This window comes from Carassius carassius, unplaced genomic scaffold, assembly GCF_963082965.1.
Source record: "Carassius carassius unplaced genomic scaffold, fCarCar2.1 SCAFFOLD_126, whole genome shotgun sequence".
Classification (NCBI taxonomy): domain Eukaryota; kingdom Metazoa; phylum Chordata; class Actinopteri; order Cypriniformes; family Cyprinidae; genus Carassius; species Carassius carassius.
Window position 1 is genome coordinate 20,001 of NW_026775045.1, and position 22,500 is coordinate 42,500.

At 43.2% G+C, this 22,500-nt stretch overlaps 1 protein-coding gene across 2 annotated transcripts in view; it reads right to left on the reverse strand.

Annotated features, from left to right (window-relative positions):
* Positions 1 to 229: 229 nt before the first annotated feature.
* Positions 230 to 22,500, reverse strand: part of LOC132134444 (calmodulin-binding transcription activator 2-like) — a 56,071-nt gene continuing 33,800 nt past the window's right edge. The window contains exons 12-22 of one of the 2 annotated variants that reach the window (XM_059547072.1): positions 13,147 to 13,331; positions 6,588 to 6,666; positions 5,435 to 5,669; positions 3,344 to 3,609; positions 3,064 to 3,230; positions 2,620 to 2,830; positions 2,463 to 2,534; positions 1,968 to 1,988; positions 1,657 to 1,850; positions 1,506 to 1,580; positions 230 to 537 (exon numbers count right to left, since the gene is read on the reverse strand). In XM_059547072.1, coding sequence (XP_059403055.1) covers positions 495 to 537; positions 1,506 to 1,580; positions 1,657 to 1,850; positions 1,968 to 1,988; positions 2,463 to 2,534; positions 2,620 to 2,830; positions 3,064 to 3,230; positions 3,344 to 3,609; positions 5,435 to 5,669; positions 6,588 to 6,666; positions 13,147 to 13,331 — 1,548 coding nt within the window. In that variant the 3' untranslated portion in view covers positions 230 to 494. The remainder of the gene's footprint in view (positions 538 to 1,505; positions 1,581 to 1,656; positions 1,851 to 1,967; positions 1,989 to 2,462; positions 2,535 to 2,619; positions 2,831 to 3,063; positions 3,231 to 3,343; positions 3,610 to 5,434; positions 5,670 to 6,587; positions 6,667 to 13,146; positions 13,332 to 22,500) is intronic. The other variant, XM_059547073.1, reaches the window with a different exon arrangement.

A 22,500-nucleotide genomic window follows, 5' to 3' on the forward strand; every position in this document is an offset into this window, starting at 1 on the left:
GTTCATTCTGTCGTTTATAAAAAATATCTCCAAGAGATCAATAAATAATCTGAAGTCAACACAATCAGCTGTTTCTGATCACACAGTGTATGTGAGAGTCCATGTGTTCACATTTATACAGAAAACATTCCCAACACACAGTAGTGTTTGAGCGACGACGGGGAAAACAAGTGTGTGTGTGTGAGTGTGTGTGTGTGAGTGTGTGTCTGTGTGTCTCTGTGTGTGTGTGTGTCTCTGTATGTGTGTGTGTGTGTGTGTGTCTCTGTATGTGTGTGTGTGTGTGTGTGTGTGTGTCTCTGTATGTGTGTGTGTGTGTGTGTGTGTGTCTCTGTCTGTGTGTGTGTCTCTGTATGTGTGTGTGTGTGTGTGTGTGTCTCTGTCTGTGTGTGTGTGTGTGTGTGTCTGTCTGTCTCTGTGTGTGTGTGTGTCTGTGTGTGTGTGTGTGTCTGTGTGTGTGTGTGTGTGTCTGTGTGTGTGTGTATTCATGTGGTCAGTTATTTGCGCTCCAGCTCTTTACTCTGTTTCAGCTCCTTAATCCTGTAAACACACACAGTTATAATATATTACTAATTAACTCATTTGCATACATTTCCAGCAAATAAATCAGAAACCCTGAAGAAGCCAGGTTCATAATTCCTGTTTGATTTTATTAACATATTAGAAATAGAGGTTTTTCCCAGAAGGGATTTTGGATTTAGTTATTTATGACTCCATACATCAGAAAAACACATTTTCACCGTGTTTAGGAATGAAGTGTTGTATAAATCAGTGTGAATGATGTTTGAAAACCTTCAGGCTATAGAGAAGAATAAAACTCTAAGTGTTGGTGTTTGTAAGCAATGCTGAAGTGGAGGAAAAACTATTTCTGAGAACAATTTTGAGTCACTGAAATCTACAGGTGCAAATTAATAAAGTGCAACAATAAAATCAAGTGAATGAAATATGAACAAAGCTTGATCATTCTTGTGTTGCTGTTGTTTTAAGTGCATTCAGATGTTAAATGTCATAATTGGTTTGTATTATTTTTAGATTCACTTACAGAAATTTCAGCCACATAAAAGAATACAAATAAACAAAAAGTAATTTGAAGTTACCTCACAATTATGTGTATATTACACAATTCAGACTTTTATTTTCCGAATCGATTGAAAAAAAAATCATAATCTCAAATTACGAGATAATTATGAAAGATTATGAAACAAATCATACTGAATGTTTTAATTCTTATTGTCTATGATTTACTGAATAAGAATTAAAGGTAAGGAGTTGTGAAATTCTTTCAATTTCTATTCAAACTAAAAAGTTTGGCAAGTATTTTTAGCAAAAACTAACAAAATGTGTCACATAAATGCATCTTAATTAAAATAATTTGTAGATATTTACGCTAGAAAACAAGACAAAAAATACTACAGAAGAAAATACTTCATTATGCAAATGCCCATTTTACAATATTATTAATTTCCATAAATGTTGTGTGGTTCACAGCTCAATGTCTAGACGTGTACCTGTGTCTGCAGCGTCTGAGGAAGCGCATGATCTTCCGCGCGGCCTGATCCTGTTTCTTGGTCAGGAACGAGCCTCTGAAACACAGATCCAGAGATGAGTGGAGGATCACAGAATCACTCACAGTGAGGTACATCTGTGTGTGTGTCTCACTTGAGCTTGGTGTTGAGGGCCCCGGGGCCGCGCGGGCCCTGCTTGACGCGCTCGTACTCTTTATAGCTGCGGTAATACTGCTGGATGAGGACGGCCGCTCGCCGAGACTGCTGGAACTTCTTCTGCTCGTAATAACTGCGGAACTTACTCTGGATCAGTATCGCCGCCTGCGTCATCTTCTTATAGAGTGCGTACTGGAGGAGGAGAAACACACACTAATATATAAATACTGCAGGAGGACAGCACACACACACACACAACACACACACACAGCACAGCAGAAACGTGTGCACAGTTTAGTTTGACATTACCTTCAGTGCTATCCAAGTTAGCTAGCATGAAATTAAACGAGAAACAGGAGACACATCAGAGACACGGCAGCAATATTAGTGTGTTAGCGAAGACACACACACACACACACACACACACAATGACAAACACACACTCAGTCAGAGGCAGTTTGTTTCTGAACATCAAAAGTTTCTGTGTGTATGCTTAGCAGAGTTAAAATTGGCTAATTTCGGTGATGTTCTTGTAAAAACAGTATAAAAATAAATGCTCTTAAAGAAAAGCACCATGGTTGACTGATGACATAAAGCACCGCAAACAATTTTTAATTATGCAGCTGTAAAAATACATTGTCGCCATGTTTTTAAGGAATAAAATGTTCAGTATGAATAAGATATGAACAAAGCTTTATAATATAGATAGGATTAAAACAGTGAGTTCTGGTGTTTGTAAGACCTGCTGAAGTGGAGAATGTATATGTAATTATTCGTGTGTGTGTGTGTGTGTGTGTGTTGTACCTGTTTGTATTTGCGGTAGCAGCGCTGTATTACTGCTGCAGCCATGTCCTGCTGCTCCTTTAGCCTCCGCCCCTAAACACAACACCCAATCGTTATCACATCAGACACACACACACACACTGAGTCAGTCAGTGGTCGAGTGTGTGTGTGTGTGTACCTTGTATCTGCGGAAGGCGTTCTGGATGACACGTGCAGCTTCATACAGCTCTCTCTGCTCCGTGTCCGTCAGCGTCAGCAGGGCGAAGTCTCTCTCCATCCTTCCATTGGCTGAGGCGTTTAGAAACTCCGCCCACGCCACACTGCTCGGGGGGCGGAGCCTCTGCAGCACCAAATCACTGAGGAGCGAGGGAGGGGTGGGACACAGACCCCTGCACACACACACACACACACACACACACACACACACAGTGTAATGTACCCAGTGAAGGTGAAATCAATCATACTTATCTCAAATCAGCCTGTCAGAAACATGTTTGGCTCACATTTCACAATAAAATCACATCAAAGAGATGATGATGTACATTTATTACATTCATGCATTGAGCAGATTCTTGCTCTTTCAGGATTCACAGATGTATTTGCTGTACAGGTGTTTGTGTACCTGTCGACGGTGTCCAGGTATGTGGCGAGCCACGGCATGGTGTCGTGAATGGCAGGATTGTCCCGCCTCTCTCGCAGTGGTGACTCCGCCTCCCGGTTAAACTCCTCCTGTTTGATTCGCTCAGGCGTGGCCTCGATGATCTGCTCGGCCAGCGTTGCCATGTCAACCTAACAGCCAAACATCGCAACATCACCATCACATCGTTCCTTTTCTCACTGAGCAAAACGTTTGGTGAGGGGGCGGAGACTATAATGCGCTGTCCAATCAGAGCTGCTCTCACCTGCAGGACCTCGTCAGACAGGAAGTCCTCGTTCTCGGCGTTCTCGCTGTAGCTGAGCAGCTCGTCAGCGAGCTCCGGGGCCGAGGGACTCGAGACCTCACAGTCCATCAGGAAGAGCGAGTCGGTGGAACCAGCTGGGGGCGGGGCTGAGAATGGGGAGGAGGCGGAGTCCATGGGGTCAGGAACAGAGCCACTGGAGTAGGCGGAGCTTGGGGAGGGGGAGGGCGGGTCACTGGGGGAGGGGACACTGCTGGATGAGCTCAGACCTGAGAGAGAGAGAGAGAGAGAGAGGGATGGAGAGAGAGAGCAGGGTTAGTATTATTCACTGAAACTCTATTACAATTTACTTTAATAACAATTCAGCTATACAGTAAACCTTCTGTGGTACAGCATTTTACTTGACAAATACTAAAAATAATTTTTTTGTAAAGGAATTGTTATATTTAAATTCAATTGCATTTTGAACGATCAACTTCTCAGAGTTTAATGATGATTTAATGAACTCTTTAATTACCAAGTTCATAAATGCAGTTAAAAAAAAAACAGAAAAAAAGACAAAAAAAATTCTCCCTCATTTACTGTTGGTGGCTGTTTTTGCCCCATTGACTTCCGTTATAACGATATTTTTTGATTGCAAAGCCATGACACCATAAAATCATGTATTCTGATTGTTTGTGGTTTTCTCTCTCTCTCTCTCTCACATACACACACACACACACACTATAATTTGCTGTTATACTCCATATAACTCCATATACAAGCCAGAAACTAAGCCTTTTTTTGCACAGGCCTATCTAAAGGGTTAATGGTTCCACCTAATGATCAACTGTAAAATTAACAAATTTTACCTCTTCCCAAAAGTGAAAACCACAAACAATCAAGAATGCATGATTATATGGTGTCATGGCTTTGCAATCAAAAAATGTCGTTATAATGGAAGTCAATGGGGCAAAAACAGCCACCAACAACAAATTAGGGAGAAAAAAATGTAAATCTAATGCTGCACAAAAACTAACAATGCATCAAAGCCAGTGTTGCTACTAATCTTTGACATGCCCAAGACTGTGATAAAAGATAAAAAAAAATCCAGTCCACAATCACTTTTGTATTGAAAATAAGTCATTTTGTGTGTTTTGTCCCCCAAATCATTTATATACTTGGCAATTAAACTGTTAAACTTGGAATTTGTTAGTTTTGATCAGGACTGAGGTTGATTAATAGATTTATGCAAAAAAATTGAAAAAAAAAAAAAAATATGAATCTGATACATTTTTACAGCAGTTTTATTGAGTGGATGTTTTCATCCCGAACATAACGAAAGGGTAGTGAATTTGAACAAAGCACAAGGGTTAAATTATAAAAGTTTTATGAGTTTTTTTTTTTGTTTAATTTGAATTTAATTAATTTAATTTAATTTAAAGCATTTGGGTAATTTATTTTAGATTTTACAGGGCCTTGTTGTTGTTAACATTAAAATATTAAATTATCAAAGCTTAAACATGTTGTTTCAAAATAAAAAACATTTTGTTTTATTTAATTAAAATGGAATTCAGATAATTAAAACAGGAAGCACATAATCTGTTTTAAATATAAAATGTACATTTATTTTAGTTTAATTCAATTAAAACTAATTTATAAAAATTAAAACAGAAGGCACAGAATTTAGGAAAAATGTAAGAGATTTTATTGGTTAAATTTTAATAAAATATTAAATTCTCAAAGTTTATGAATTTAATTAGACATGCGTTTTAAATAAAAACATTTGATTTTAATTTCGTGTAAGTAATTAAATTGGAATTATACAGAAAAGCACAGAATTTAAGAAACATCTAAGAGATTTAATAGTGCCTTATTGCAAAAAAAAAATAGAATATTAAATTGTCAAAGTTTTATGAATTATATTAGACATATGTTTTAAAAAAATGCATAAGTATTATGAATTGAAAAATATATTTTAGAATGAATTGTAAAAAATGTATTCTTAATTTAGTTTGAAATAGTTACAGCAGAATTGAAACAAAAGCAGAGTAAAACTAAAAGGTATTTGACGGGGGCTGTGTGTGTGTGTGTGTGTGTGTGTGTGTGTGTTACCTGTGTCAGGGCTGCTGGACAGTGGAGACGGAGGCGAGGGTGTGTCCAGTGTGTGTTCCTGCGTCTGAGAGTGTGTGTGTAACTCCTCCAGACAGCGTGCTAGACGTGTGTGTCCTCGCGAATGTGCCACGGCCAGAGGCAGACGACCGAGAGAGTCCGGGATCCCCAGAGCCGCACTGCTCCAGCGGTACAACAACACAGCTGCGGCCTGATGACCCAGAGCACACGCCCACATCTGAACACACACACACACACACACACACACACACACACACACACACACACACACACACACAGACACACACACACCACACGGACACACACACACACACACAGACACACACACACACACACACACAGACACACACACACACACACAGACACACACGGGTCATACACACACACACACACACACACACACAGACCCACACACACACAGACACGGGTCATACCCACACACACACAGACACGGGTCATACACACACACACACACACACGGGTCATACACACACACACACACACACACACACACACGGACACACAGACACACAGACACACACACACACACACACACAGACACACACACACACACACACACACACAGACACACACACAGACACACACACAGACACACACACAGACACACACACACACACACGGGTCATACACACACACACACACACACACACACACACAGACACACACACAGACACACACACACACACACATAGAAACACACACACACACACGGGTCATACACACACACACACACACACACAGACACACACACACACACACACACACACACACATACACACAGACACACACACACACACACACACACACACACACACACACACACACACATACACACATACACACAGACACACACACACACACATACACACAGACACACACACACACACACACGGGTCAGAACCACGAAACATGACACAGTAAATCATCATATTATTCTGATTTCTGAAGATCATGTGACACTGAAGACTGGAGGAATGATGCTGAAAATACAGCGGAGCATCACAGAAATACATTACACTTTAACACAGATTTTTAGTTTTTGATCAAATAAACGCGTCTTGGTGAGCAGAAGAGACTTCTTTCAGAAACATGCTTTACTCTTTTTGAGACGTACCAGGGGTGTGCAGGAGAAATGATCAACGTTCAGAGGATCCACTTCCTGTTCCAGATCCAAACTATTCACACTGATACTCCTGATACACACACACACACACACACACACACACAGACAAACATCATTAAGCACAAAACACACAGACCGCACAAACTACAGAGATCTAAATGTGACCCTGAAGCACAAAAACAGTAAATAATTCTGAAGCTGAATAAATCATCTCTCATTGACGTGTGTGTGTGTGTGTGTGTGTGTGTGTGTGAGTGTGTTACCTCCAGCGTATGAGTGTGTGTATGAGCTGTGTGTGTGTGTTACCTCCAGCGTATGAGTGTGTGTATGAGCTGTGTGTGTGTGTGTGTGTGTGTGAGTGTGTTACCTCCAGCGTATGAGTGTGTGTATGAGCTGTGTGTGTGTGTGTGTTACCTCCAGCGTATGAGTGTGTGTATGAGCTGTGTGTGTGTGTGTGTGTGTGTGAGTGTGTTACCTCCAGCGTATGAGTGTGTGTATGAGCTGTGTGTGTGTGTGTGTGTGTGAGTGTGTTACCTCCAGCGTATGAGTGTGTGTATGAGCTGTGTGTGTGTGTGTGTGTGTGTGTTACCTCCAGCGTATGAGTGTGTGTATGAGCTGTGTGTGTGTGTGTGTGTGTGTGTGTGTGAGTGTGTTACCTCCAACGTATGAGTGTGTGTATGAGCTGTGTGTGTGTGTGTGTGTGTGTGTGTGTGTGTGTGTGTGTGTGTTACCTCCAGCGTATGAGTGTGTGTATGAGCTGTGTGTGTGTGTGTGTGTGTTACCTCCAGCGTATGAGTGTGTGTATGAGCTGTGTGTGTGTGTGTTACCTCCAGCGTATGAGTGTGTGTATGAGCTGTGTGTGTGTGTGTGTGTGTGTGTTACTTCCAGCGTATGAGTGTGTGTATGAGCTGTGTGTGTGTGTGTGTGTGTTACCTCCAGCGTATGAGTGTGTGTATGAGCGTGTTACCTCCAGCGTATGAGTGTGTGTATGAGCTGTGTGTGTGTGTGTGTGTGTTACCTCCAGCGTATGAGTGTGTGTATGAGCTGTGTGTGTGTATGAGCTGTGTGTGTGTGTGTTACCTCCAGCGTATGAGTGTGTGTATGAGCTGTGTGTGTGTGTGTGTGTGAGTGTGTTACCTCCAGCGTATGAGTGTGTGTATGAGCTGTGTGTGTGTGTGTTACCTCCAGCGTATGAGTGTGTGTATGAGCTGTGTGTGTGTGTGTGTGTATGTGTGTGTTACCTCCAGCGTATGAGTGTGTGTATGAGCTGTGTGTGTGTGTGTGTGTGTGTTACCTCCAGCGTATGAGTGTGTGTATGAGCTGTGTGTGTGTGTGTGTGTTACCTCCAGCGTATGAGTGTGTGTATGAGCTGTGTGTGTGTGTGTGTGAGTGTGTTACCTCCAGCGTATGAGTGTGTGTATGAGCTGTGTGTGTGTGTGTGTGTGTGTGTGTTACCTCCAGCGTATGAGTGTGTGTATGAGCTGTGTGTGTGTGTGTTACCTCCAGCGTATGAGTGTGTGTATGAGCTGTGTGTGTGTGTGTGTGTGTTACCTCCAGCGTATGAGTGTGTGTATGAGCTGTGTGTGTGTGTGTGTGTGAGTGTGTTACCTCCAGCGTATGAGTGTGTGTATGAGCTGTGTGTGTGTGTGTGTGTGTGTGAGTGTGTTACCTCCAGCGTATGAGTGTGTGTATGAGCTGTGTGTGTGTGTGTGTGTGTTACCTCCAGCGTATGAGTGTGTGTATGAGCTGTGTGTGTGTGTGTGTGTGTGTGTTACCTCCAGCGTATGAGTGTGTGTATGAGCTGTGTGTGTGTGTGTTACCTCCAGCGTATGAGTGTGTGTATGAGCTGTGTGTGTGTGTGTGTGTGTGTGTTACCTCCAGCGTATGAGTGTGTGTATGAGCTGTGTGTGTGTATGAGCTGTGTGTGTGTGTGTGTGTGTGTGTGAGTGTGTTACCTCCAGCGTATGAGTGTGTGTATGAGCTGTGTGTGTGTGTGTGTGTGTGTGTGTGTGTGAGTGTGTTACCTCCAGCGTATGAGTGTGTGTATGAGCTGTGTGTGTGTGTGTGTGTGTGTGTGTGTTACCTCCAGCGTATGAGTGTGTGTATGAGCTGTGTGTGTGTGTGTGTGTGAGTGTGTTACCTCCAGCGTATGAGTGTGTGTATGAGCTGTGTGTGTGTGTGTGTGTGTGTGTGTTACCTCCAGCGTATGAGTGTGTGTATGAGCTGTGTGTGTGTGTGTGTGTGTGTGTGTGTGTGTGTGTGTGTGAGTGTGTTACCTCCAGCGTATGAGTGTGTGTATGAGCTGTGTGTGTGTGTGTGTGTGAGTGTGTTACCTCCAGCGTATGAGTGTGTGTATGAGCTGTGTGTGTGTGTGTGTGTGTGTGAGTGTGTTACCTCCAGCGTATGAGTGTGTGTATGAGCTGTGTGTGTGTGTGTGTGAGTGTGTTACCTCCAGCGTATGAGTGTGTGTATGAGCTGTGTGTGTGTGTGTGTGTGTGTGTGAGTGTGTTACCTCCAGCGTATGAGTGTGTGTATGAGCTGTGTGTGTGTGTGTGTGTGTGTGTGTGTTACCTCCAGCGTATGAGTGTGTGTATGAGCTGTGTGTGTGTGTGTGTGTGTGTGTGTGTGTGTGTGTGTGTGTGAGTGTGTTACCTCCAGCGTATGAGTGTGTGTATGAGCTGTGTGTGTGTGTGTGTGTGAGTGTGTTACCTCCAGCGTATGAGTGTGTGTATGAGCTGTGTGTGTGTGTGTGTGTGTGTGTGTGTGTGTGTGTGTGTGTGTGAGTGTGTTACCTCCAGCGTATGAGTGTGTGTATGAGCTGTGTGTGTGTGTGTGTGAGTGTGTTACCTCCAGCGTATGAGTGTGTGTATGAGCTGTGTGTGTGTGTGTGTGTGTGTGTGTTACCTCCAGCGTATGAGTGTGTGTATGAGCTGTGTGTGTGTGTGTGTGTTACCTCCAGCGTATGAGTGTGTGTATGAGCTGTGTGTGTGTGTGTGTGTTACCTCCAGCGTATGAGTGTGTGTATGAGCTGTGTGTGTGTGTGTGTGTGTGTGTGTGTGTGTGTGTGAGTGTGTGTGTGTGTGTGTTACCTCCAGCGTATGAGTGTGTGTATGAGCTGTGTGTGTGTGTGTGTGTGTTACCTCCAGCGTATGAGTGTGTGTATGAGCTGTGTGTGTGTGTGTGTGTTACCTCCAGCGTATGAGTGTGTGTATGAGCTGTGTGTGTGTGTGTGTGTGTGTTACCTCCAGCGTATGAGTGTGTGTATGAGCTGTGTGTGTGTGTGTGTGTGTGTGTGTGTTACCTCCAGCGTATGAGTGTGTGTATGAGCTGTGTGTGTGTGTGTGTGTGTGTGTGTGTTACCTCCAGCGTATGAGTGTGTGTATGAGCTGTGTGTGTGTGTGTGTGTGTGTGTTACCTCCAGCGTATGAGTGTGTGTATGAGCTGTGTGTGTGTGTGTGTTACCTCCAGCGTATGAGTGTGTGTATGAGCTGTGTGTGTGTGTGTGTGTGTGTGTGTGTGTTACCTCCAGCGTATGAGTGTGTGTATGAGCTGTGTGTGTGTGTTTGTTACCTCCAGCGTATGAGTGTGTGTATGAGCTGTGTGTGTGTGTGTGTGTGTGTGTGTGTTACCTCCAGCGTATGAGTGTGTGTATGAGCTGTGTGTGTGTGTGTGTGTGTGTGTATGTTACCTCCAGCGTATGAGTGTGTGTATGAGCTGTGTGTGTGTGTGTGTGTGTGTGTGTTACCTCCAGCATATGAGTGTGTGTATGAGCTGTGTGTGTGTGTGTGTATGTGTGTGTGTGTGTGTTACCTCCAGCGTATGAGTGTGTGTATGAGCTGTGTGTGTGTGTGTGTGTGTGTGTTACCTCCAGCGTATGAGTGTGTTTATGAGCTGTGTGTGTGTGTGTGTGTGTGTGTGTGTGTGTGTGTTACCTCCAGCGTATGAGTGTGTGTATGAGCTGTGTGTGTGTGTGTGTGTGTGTGTGAGTGTGTTACCTCCAGCGTATGAGTGTGTGTATGAGCTGTGTGTGTGTGTGTGTGTGTGAGTGTGTTACCTCCAGCGTATGAGTGTGTGTATGAGCTGTGTGTGTGTGTGTGTGTGTGTGTGTGAGTGTGTTACCTCCAGCGTATGAGTGTGTGTATGAGCTGTGTGTGTGTGTGTGTGTGTGTGTGTGTGAGTGTGTTACCTCCAGCGTATGAGTGTGTGTATGAGCTGTGTGTGTGTGTGTGTGTGTGTGTGTGAGTGTGTTACCTCCAGCGTATGAGTGTGTGTATGAGCTGTGTGTGTGTGTGTGTGTGTGTGTTACCTCCAGCGTATGAGTGTGTGTATGAGCTGTGTGTGTGTGTGTTACCTCCAGCGTATGAGTGTGTGTATGAGCTGTGTGTGTGTGTGTGTGTGTGTGTGTGTGTGTAAGTGTGTTACCTCCAGCGTATGAGTGTGTGTATGAGCTGTGTGTGTGTGTGTGTGTGTGAGTGTGTTACCTCCAGCGTATGAGTGTGTGTATGAGCTGTGTGTGTGTGTGTGTGTGAGTGTGTTACCTCCAGCGTATGAGTGTGTGTATGAGCTGTGTGTGTGTGTGTGTGTGTGTGAGTGTGTTACCTCCAGCGTATGAGTGTGTGTATGAGCTGTGTGTGTGTGTGTGTGTGAGTGTGTTACCTCCAGCGTATGAGTGTGTGTATGAGCTGTGTGTGTGTGTGTGTGTGAGTGTGTTACCTCCAGCGTATGAGTGTGTGTATGAGCTGTGTGTGTGCGTGTGTGTGTGTGAGTGTGTTACCTCCAGCGTATGAGTGTGTGTATGAGTGTGTGTATGAGCTGTGTGTGTGTGTGTGTGTGTGTGTGTGAGTGTGTTACCTCCAGCGTATGAGTGTGTGTATGAGCTGTGTGTGTGTGTGTGTGTGTGTGTGTTACCTCCAGCGTATGAGTGTGTGTATGAGCTGTGTGTGTGTGTGTGTGTTACCTCCAGCGTATGAGTGTGTGTATGAGCTGTGTGTGTGTGTGTGTGTGTGTGTGTTACCTCCAGCGTATGAGTGTGTGTATGAGCTGTGTGTGTGTATGAGCTGTGTGTGTGTGTGTTACCTCCAGCGTATGAGTGTGTGTATGAGCTGTGTGTGTGTGTGTGTGTGTGTGAGTGTGTTACCTCCAGCGTATGAGTGTGTGTATGAGCTGTGTGTGTGTGTGTGTGTGTGTGTGTTACCTCCAGCGTATGAGTGTGTGTATGAGCTGTGTGTGTGTGTGTGTGTGTGTTACCTCCAGCGTATGAGTGTGTGTATGAGCTGTGTGTGTGTGTGTGTGAGTGTGTTACCTCCAGCGTATGACTGTGTGTATGAGCTGTGTGTGTGTGTGTGTGTGTGTGTGTGTGTGTGTGTGTGTGAGTGTGTTACCTCCAGCGTATGAGTGTGTGTATGAGCTGTGTGTGTGTGTGTGTGTGAGTGTGTTACCTCCAGCGTATGACTGTGTGTATGAGCTGTGTGTGTGTGTGTGTGTGTGTGTGTGTGTGTGTGTGTGTGTTACCTCCAGCGTATGAGTGTGTGTATGAGCTGTGTGTGTGTGTGTGTGTGAGTGTGTTACCTCCAGCGTATGAGTGTGTGTATGAGCTGTGTGTGTGTGTGTGTGTGTGTGTGTGTTACCTCCAGCGTATGAGTGTGTGTATGAGCTGTGTGTGTGTGTGTGTGAGTGTGTTACCTCCAGCGTATGAGTGTGTGTATGAGCTGTGTGTGTGTTTGTGTGTGTTACCTCCAGCGTATGAGTGTGTGTATGAGCTGTGTGTGTGTGTGTGTGTGTGTGTGTGTGTGTGTTACCTCCAGCGTATGAGTGTGTGTATGAGCTGTGTGTGTGTGTGTGTGTGTGTGTTACCTCCAGCGTATGAGTGTGTGTATGAGCTGTGTGTGTGTGTGTGTGTGTTACCTCCAGCGTATGAGTGTGTGTATGAGCTGTGTGTGTGTGTGTTACCTCCAGCGTATGAGTGTGTGTATGAGCTGTGTGTGTGTGTGTGTGTGTGTGTGTGTTACCTCCAGCGTATGAGTGTGTGTATGAGCTGTGTGTGTGTGTGTGTGTGTGTTACCTCCAGCGTATGAGTGTGTGTATGAGCTGTGTGTGTGTGTGTGTGTGTGTGTGTGTTACCTCCAGCGTATGAGTGTGTGTATGAGCTGTGTGTGTGTGTGTGTGTGTGTGTGTGTTACCTCCAGCGTATGAGTGTGTGTATGAGCTGTGTGTGTGTGTGTGTGTGTGTGTGTGAGTGTGTTACCTCCAGCGTATGAGTGTGTGTATGAGCTGTGTGTGTGTGTGTGTGTGTGTGTGAGTGTGTTACCTCCAGCGTATGAGTGTGTGTATGAGCTGTGTGTGTGTGTGTGTGTGAGTGTGTTACCTCCAGCGTATGAGTGTGTGTATGAGCTGTGTGTGTGCGTGTGTGTGTGTGAGTGTGTTACCTCCAGCGTATGAGTGTGTGTATGAGCTGTGTGTGTGTATGAGCTGTGTGTGTGTGTGTGTGTTACCTCCAGCGTATGAGTGTGTGTATGAGCTTTGTGTGTGTGTGTGTGTGTGAGTGTGTTACCTCCAGCGTATGAGTGTGTGTATGAGCTGTGTGTATCCCTGAGCGGCGGCGAGGTGCAGCAGTGTCATCCCTCGGTGTCTGACGGAGTGTGTGAGTGTGTCTGTCTCAGCGTCTCGATCCCAGTGACCGCCGGCCATCATCCGCTCACACACGGCCACGATCCTGCGCTCGAACCACAGCCCCGACTGACACACACACACACACACACACCATCATTAACACATTTACACACCTCCTCACATCTACTAGAGAGAAATCATCGTTCATCTGACGCTGTTCTTAGCTTTAGGTCACACACAATCACATCATCACCTCCTGTAGTCAGCATTTATATCAGTCACTAGTTACACAGAAGAACTTCCTTAAAATACATCCAAACATGTTCAGAATTCAGATTCAGAGCCAGTTAATTATAGATTGCATTGACTGCGTTTGAGTCACTGCGGCAAACTGGACCTTACATTAGTTTTTAACCCACAGTCAAACTAGTTTTTTAAAGAAACACTACCAACCCATGCTAACAAGAAGCTGATAGTTCGCATGATCTTCAGAAATCAGTCTGATATGATGATTTATTATTAGAATTATCAACAGTTTGCTGACAAATATTTTTTGGGAAAATGTGATACTTTTTTTCAGAATTCTTTGATGAATAAAAAGTTGAAAAGAATAGCATTTATTTAAAATATAAATCTTTTCTAACAATATAAATCTCTGCTATCACTTCTTAACAGCTCTGAAATGGCGGACCACTCTTAGCTGGGACGTATTGCTTAGCTTCTTTAACAAGCTATCCAACACAGTTAAACTTAAATGGTACCTTTTTTGAGGTGGATGAGATGGTATTCCAGCAGATAGGTAAACAGGGCAGGTATGCAGAGCAAGGCAGGTAAGCAAAGCAAAGCAGGCAGCAGGCAGGTAAGTAGGTTGGTAGTAGCAGACAAAGCATGGACTCCAGTAATCCAACAAACAATTGGTAAGTGGTTGAAAAATGGTGGTTAAAAAAGGCACAACTTAAATCAAAAATAATGTCCAAATACTGTTCAATAAAGATTCAATAGCGATTCAGTAGCGATGTAAAGAACTGTATGCTTAATACGTTCCAACAGCTTCCTTGTTCTTTTTTGTTTTTAGAAAGGTGAGAGGCGGCCATCTTTATCTTCAAACATTCTCACCGACCGTCAAACTAAAAGTCCCTACAAAATAAAGGACCCTAAATCAAACAAAATATACCAGTGCTCCAATAGCACAACAACTTAGATTAAACTCAAAACGGCTCCTACATAGCCGGCCCCTTATAGCTATTGCAGGAAGCAAGCTATAACTAACTAAATGTAATTTTCCAAGGAGCTATATATTATTCCCTTAAACTCATTATGCATTATTTACAAGAATAAATGAGTGCAGCGATTCAGTGTATGTATCTGTATGACAGTGTGTGCACGTGCGCAAGTTCATTCAGGTCTCACTCAGCTTTAGATTACTGGCCTTCTACTAGCAAGCAGATCTTACTGATAGGTCTTTCAAGCTGGCTTGTTTTGGTTTGAAGCCGTACACTGCGGACCAAGCCTTTGGAGTCAGGGAGGGCTTCAGTGACTCTAGCTAGCATCCACGATCCTCTTGGCGCTGTGCTGTCGGCTACTAGTACGACGTCTCCTGGACAGAAGTTGCGTCTGACACGAGACCATTTTTGCCGTGTTTGCAGAAGAGGGAGGTACTCTCGGACCCAGCGTTTCCAAAATAAGTCGGCAATGTACTGGATCTGTCTCCAACGATGTCTGGTGTAAAGATCTTCTTTCACGAACAAACCCGGTGGTAGAACAGGCTGCACCTTAAGCTGCAGTAAATGATTAGGCGTTAACGGCTCCAAGTCATTTGGGTTGTCAGAAACAGTCGTGAGTGGACGGCTATTGAGAATGGCCTCAACCTCACACATTACTGTCTGAAGGCCTTCATCATCCAGATACTGCTGGCTGGTGACTGACTGTAACGTCGTTTTGATCGTGCGAATCAACCTCTCCCATATCCCTCCATAATGGGCACCATGGGGAGGGTTAAATGTCCATTTCACTCCCTTTTGGAGCAGACTTTTTTCAATTTGTTGCATGTTCCAAGATTTCAAGGACTCTTTTAGTTCCTTTTCAGTTGCAACAAAGTTTGTTCCATTATCTGATCGCAACTCAGACACTGGTCCTCTTCTGGCAATGAAACGTCTGAATGCATGAATGCAAGAGTCAGTATCAAGTGAATGTGCAACCTCCAAGTGTATAGCACGGCTGGTAAGACATGTGAAAATCACGCCGTACCGTTTTACAATGCTGCGGCCTCGTTTTACCTCTAATGGCCCAAAATAATCAACCCCTACATGCGTGAAGGGCGGAAGGCCAGGGGTCAACCTGTCAACTGGCAAGTCTGCCATTTTCTGTTCACCTGCACTCAATTTGACTCTTCTGCATCTGGTGCATTCATAAACTACCTTTCTGGCCAGAGTGTTGGCGCAAGGAATCCAATATCTTTGTCTGAGTTTGGAGAGCATGAAATTTCTTCCACTGTGTCCAACTTCTTGATGGATGTGCTGAAGTAAGAGTTTGGAAACGTGATGGTCCTTAGGGAGGATTGCAGGATGTTTCTGCTCGGTGGGCATTGCCATTTTACTCAGACGTCCACCAACCCTTAAAATGCCATTGGCCAGAAGAGGATCCAACCTGTAGATGGAGCTGTTTCTGTTTACATTTTGCATGCCTTTCTGCAAACAGGCTATTTCTTGTGGGAATCCCTGCCTTTGGCAAAACTGCAAGATTGCGACCTCAGCATCCTCTAGATCACTGATTGACAGAACATTTGGACCTGTCTTTTCATGTTTTCCTTTTCTTGTGGTCATGATATGTCTGTTTAGATCTTTCTTGTCATTTTTACATAATTTCAACAGAACAGACTTGAACCTCAGGAACCATGCCACAGCTTTCTTGAGCCTCATCCAAGTTGAGAAATAATTCATGAGGTAAGTAGTGGCGTCACAGTTTTCCTTCACAGCAACGTTGACAGTGACAACTCCTTTTCTTAATTCAGGGTCATCTTGAGAGAGAATGGGTTCAGAAGGAAGCTCTGGCCAGCAATGAGATGGTTCCTTCAGAAAGTCTGGGCCACTGATCCATGTTGTTCTTTTCAAGAATGTGTTGACATGTAGTCCCCGGGAGGCGTAATCAGCGGGATTGAGTTTTGTGCCTATATACTTCCATTGGGAGACATCGGACTCACTTCTGATGACATTAACACGGTTTGCCACAAAGGTTAGGAATCTTCTGCTTTCATTCCGGATGTACCTTAGAACAGTCATGCTATCTGTCCAAAACAGAGACTTTTCCAATTCCATATGCAACTCCTCAGATAGCATCTTGTCCATTCGTACGGCCAAAACTGCAGCAGTGAGCTCCATTCGTGGTGTGGTCATCAGTTTTAAAGGAGCAACTCGGGCCTTTCCCATTATAAAGGTGACATGAACCTTGTTGCTGCTAGACAGCCTGAGATAGGTAACTGTTCCATACCCAAGGTCACTCGCATCACAGAAGTGATGCATCTGTGCTGTTTTGACATCTCCAAAGTTGTTTGGTACAAGGCATCGGTTGACCTTGAACTCCCTCACTCTTGGAAGATCTTGCCACCATTGGTTCCAAGCTTGAGCGTGGACCTCTGGCAATTCTTCATCCCATCCAATGTTCTGCTTGCATAACTCTTGCAAGATGTGTTTTGCCGGAAAGGTGAGAGGTGCAAGGAATCCAAGTGGGTCATATATAGAACTGACCATGGACAGAATCCCACGTCTGGTGCATGGACGCTCCTTTATGGTCACCTGGAATGTGAAAGTGTCTTCCTTAACACACCATTGCACACCGAGAGCTCTTTCAACTGGCAAATCTTCTATGTCAAGGTCAAGATTCTTTATGTCCTTGGCCCTCTCAGGCTCTGGAATGGAGGCCAATACAGCTCTGTTGTTACTAATCCATTTGGTCAACTTAAAGCCTCCAGTTGCACAGAGCAATTTCAGCTCTTTACAAAGTCCAATGGCATGGCCCTCTGTGTCCACTGCCTTCAACAAATCATCCACATAGAAGTTGTTCTTGACTGTGCTAGTTGCATCAGCTGAGAAGCACCCCTTGCTATCCTCAGCTGTCCTCCTTAAAGCATAACTTGCACAGCTAGCTGATGAGGTTGCGCCAAAAAGATGTACAATCATCCTGTACTCTTTTAGTGGCTGACTGACGTCCCCATTTGGCCACCAAAGGAAGCGCAAGAAGTTCGCATGATGAGATGGGACCTTTACTTGATAGTACATTTTCTCCACATCAGCCATGATAGCAATGTTGTCAAGACGAAAGCGGACTAAGACCCCAATTAAGCTGTTTGTAAGATTGGGACCTTGAATGAGTTCAGTGTTCAGTGAGGCACCCTGATAAGCTGCAGAGCAGTCAAATACCACACGCAAGCTCCCCTTCTTTGGGTGAAAAACACCATGGTGTGGAATATACCACACTTTTCCATTTTCCTGTGGCTGGTCTTGGGGTACAAGTTCAGCATGTCTGCATGATAGGACCTTTTCCATAAATGCCTTATACTCATTATGAAAGTCACTATTCCTTTGAAACTTTCTCTTTAAAGACAATGCTCGTTGCTCTGCCATGTGACGGTTGTTTGGCATCATAGGATTATCCTTCTTGAATGGCAAAGGCAATTGATAATGTCCATCCACTATTTCAACAGAGCTGTCCATTATCTGCATGAATTTGTGGTCTTCTACCGACATTTGTTTCTTTTCCTCAAAACTCTTTTCTGGGAAATCATGATTGTATTGCTGAATCAAAAGTTCACTCAGGTTATCAACAGGAATCCGATGTGCATGAACATATTTCTGACCTTGCTTGTTGATGCATGCATCCTCAGTATGGAGAAGTCCATTCACCACCCAACCTAGAAGTGTTTTAACAGCAAAGGGTCCATTACCCTGGCTATTGATAATTCTCCAAGGTTCCATCAATTTGGGTGCATTAATCCCAATCAGAAGGTCAATCCCAGCATTAATGTTGGGAATATCAACATCTTGAAGATAAGGCCATTTTCGAATATCTTCTCGTCTGGGGATATGTTCCCTATTGACTGGAATTTCCTGCTGAGTGTAAACTTCAGGTAATTTTATGAATTCCTTTCCTTCCAAGCTACACACTTCCAGGCCCTTGACTACCAGGCTGTTAACAGATTTCTTTTGCCCCATAGTGCGCAGAAGTATTTGTTGATGTTTCCCATTAGCATTCAAGTTCTTCCTAAGTTGTTCTGTGCAAAAGGTTGCGGAACTCCCTGGGTCAAGGAAAGCGTATGTCTGAACTACATTATTTGAGTTACTCATTTTGACTTGAACTGGTATTATTGCAAGTGTACAATGTTTATCACTACATTCAAATGCCTCTGTTTTCATTGAAACCAACCCACTGCTCACTGCCTTTTTGTCTGAAGGACATGCATTACTCTGCTCTTTCGTTACATTTTGAGGTATATGCAAGATAGTGGGATGTAATTTTGAACAAATTGAACAGGTTTGTCTATTTTTGCAAGTCAAACTCATGTGTCCTTTAGCAAGACAACCAAAGCAGACACCTTTAGTCTTTAGCAGCTCAACTCGTGCGTTGTGAGACTTCTTCATCAGCTCTTGACATGACACAATCTCATGCTCACCATTACAGGCAGGACATAATTTTGATGAACTGTTTTTGGGTATATTGGATACTTGCATTGTGCTCTCTGTGTTGTTCTTTGGCGCAACTGCTACTGTTGTGGCGAAACTGCTCCCTCTGTTCTTCTGCATAGAACTCAGTGGCTTGCTACTGCTAGCGGCTATTTTTGGTGACCTTCTGTTTGAGGAGCTGTCTTGGAGGTTACCAAAGACTGGGTCTTGTAGAATCCTGGCCTGCCTTTCCAGGAAGAGGACAAGATCCGAAAACGTGGCTCTTGCTCCTGTTCGTTCCCTGATGTCAAAAGCATGTGATCTCCATTTTTCTTTCACTTTGTAAGGCACCTTGGAGATCAGAAGCCTCAGGTTTAATGGAAGGTTCAGCTCATCCATGTACCTTAAGGTACGCATTACATTACAGCATCCACGGAGGAAAAGAGCATAACTGTACAGAGCTTCTCCATTGTCTGATGGGATATTATTCCAATTTAAGGCTTTATCCATATAAGCATTAGTAATTTTAAATTAATCTCCAAAATGAAGTTCCAATAGCCGTTTTGCCTCTGCATACCCTCTATCTGCATCCATATGAAGGCAACTTCTGACCAGCTCCTTAGGTTGGCCAGAGGTGTATTGTTCAAGGTAATACAGTCTGTCTTGGCTATTGCTGGTGTTGTTCTCAATACAGTGTTCAAATGCCTGCATAAATGGTCTGAAGTTCAGAGGTTCACCGTTAAACATGGGTAGATGCCTAGTTGGAAGTAAAGTCATTTTCTGTTGCTGTGCAATAAGATCAGCAACAGTACCTAGGTTGCTGGTATCTGAGCTTAAAGGGGCATGTGGAAAGGAAGTACCTGCAGATGCTTGACTGGTCGGATTCAACTGTAAGGTCTGAACAGGCCTTTGTGACCTCCGGGGTCTTGTATCCTGTGTTAAAACCTTTTGCAATGGTGTTTTGGGAACAGTAGAGATTCTGGCATATTCCACTGGTGAGGGTTCAGGGTGAACATGTTCCTTGATTCTGTCATACTTGCTCTCCAGATACGCATTCATGCCATCTCCTGGCGATTCTGAAACTTCTGTCGATATGAGTTTAGAGTTCATAGATTCAGCATCAATGCTCCGTAACACTCGCACCTTTGCATTAGCTGCAGCCAACTCTGTTTCAAGTTCAACTCTTTCCATTGCATTTTGCACTTTAATTCTTTCCATTTCCAAGGCGTGTTTTTTCTTCAGTCCTTCAGTCCGTTGCAATAGAGCTGCCTTTTCCGCTTCAGCTTTTAAACGTGCGGAAGACACTGACGAAGATTTTGAGTCAACACTGGCACCAGAACGTGAATGTTCTACTTTACTGTCACGTGCTGCCACAATGGATATACTGTCCAGAGGAGACACCACAGTTTGGGGTTCATAGCTTTGAGCACTCTTCCACATTTCTACCTCATTCAAAAATGTTTCAAAGGTTTGCATCTTTGGTTGGTACCAATCATCATTGTCACTTTTCTTTTCCTCTTCCTCATACAGCACTTGCACAGACTGATGCACATCTTTAAATTCATCCAATGCCACATGGAGATGTTCAATGCCTGTGTCAACGGCTTCAATATCTCCACCTTTTAATAATTCCTTTAATTCATTCATTTTACGTGTACACACGCCAAGTTTTCCTCTGCGCGTTGCGCAAAGCTCTTTAAGTTTGTCATCAGCCATATTTTAGCTTTTGAGAACAACAAAACAAAACAATTATTCCAGAAAATTATTTTCCTTTTCAAAAAATTAAACACAGCACATTTATCTTCAACTCATTTCATTCTCATCTGGCTTCATTTAAGCTTATATGTGCATGAACAAAAATCTTGGTCCGCTCCAGTAGCAAATCCAGTAACAAACGATAATGCACTCCAATAGTGAACTTGAAAGGGTCAATTCTCAAAAGATCCAAAACTTTGTCAACTCCAAAGTATCAAAAAAAAAAAAAAACTTTTCTGCTTCAATAACAGTCAAACAAATGCTTCCATGGGTTCCAAACAATTCAATTGTGAAGCAGTGTAAACGGTTGCAAAGTTCTTTACTTATGAAATGGCGGACCACTCTTAGCTGGGACGTATTGCTTAGCTTCTTTAACAAGCTATCCAACACAGTTAAACTTAAATGGTACCTTTTTTGAGGTGGATGAGATGGTATTCCAGCAGATAGGTAAACAGGGCAGGTATGCAGAGCAAGGCAGGTAAGCAAAGCAAAGCAGGCAGCAGGCAGGTAAGTAGGTTGGTAGTAGCAGACAAAGCATGGACTCCAGTAATCCAACAAACAATTGGTAAGTGGTTGAAAAATGGTGGTTAAAAAAGGCACAACTTAAATCAAAAATAATGTCCAAATACTGTTCAATAAAGATTCAATAGCGATTCAGTAGCGATGTAAAGAACTGTATGCTTAATACGTTCCAACAGCTTCCTTGTTCTTTTTTGTTTTTAGAAAGGTGAGAGGCGGCCATCTTTATCTTCAAACATTCTCACCGACCGTCAAACTAAAAGTCCCTACAAAATAAAGGACCCTAAATCAAACAAAATATACCAGTGCTCCAATAGCACAACAACTTAGATTAAACTCAAAACGGCTCCTACAAGCTCAGCACATCCTTTCTGAATAAAAGTTAAAATTTATATAAAAAAAAAAGAAAGAATAAAAATTTACTGACCCTAAACTTTTGAACTGTAGTCTATATTGTTAGAAAATAATTAATATATTTTACTCTATATGAACGGAAGTTTATGTCTATAAATACTTTTAAATATATGAGATTATGTAGAATTTGACAGCAGCAGAAATAAATAAAACCGTCAAAAACTAAACCTCTTTTAGAGAGATGCAGTTCAGTTTGAAACTACAGGCAAGCACTGTTTTTAAAAACTGGTCAATTTTAATATTTTGGGATATTTGGCTTTTCATAAATTATTGAATTTAATACAACCCGAATTCCGGAAAAGTTGGGACGTTTTTTAAATTTTAATAAAATGAAAACTAAAGGAATTTCAAATCACATGAGCCAATATTTTATTCACAATAGAACATAGATAACGTAGCAAATGTTTAAACTGAGAAATTGTACACTTTTATCCACTTAATTAGCTCATTTAAAATTTAATGCCTGCTACAGGTCTCAAAAAAGTTGGCACGGGGGGCAACAAATGGCTAAAAAAGCAAGCGGTTTTGAAAAGATTCAGCTGGGAGAACATCTAGTGATTAATTAAGTTAATTGATATCAGGTCTGTAACATGATTAGCTATAAAAGCTTTGTCTTAGAGAAGCAGAGTCTCTCAGAAGTAAAGATGGGCAGAGGCTCTCCAATCTGTGAAAGACTGCGTAAAAAAATTGTGGAAAACTTTAAAAACAATGTTCCTCAACGTCAAATTGCAAAGGCTTTGCAAATCTCATCATCTACAGTGCATAACATCATCAAAAGATTCAGAGAAACTGGAGAAATCTCTGTGCGTAAGGGACAAGGCCGGAGACCTTTATTGGATGCCCGTGGTCTTCGGGCTCTCAGACGACACTGCATCACTCATCGGCATGATTGTGTCAATGACATTACTAAATGGGCCCAGGAATACTTTCAGAAACCACTGTCGGTAAACACA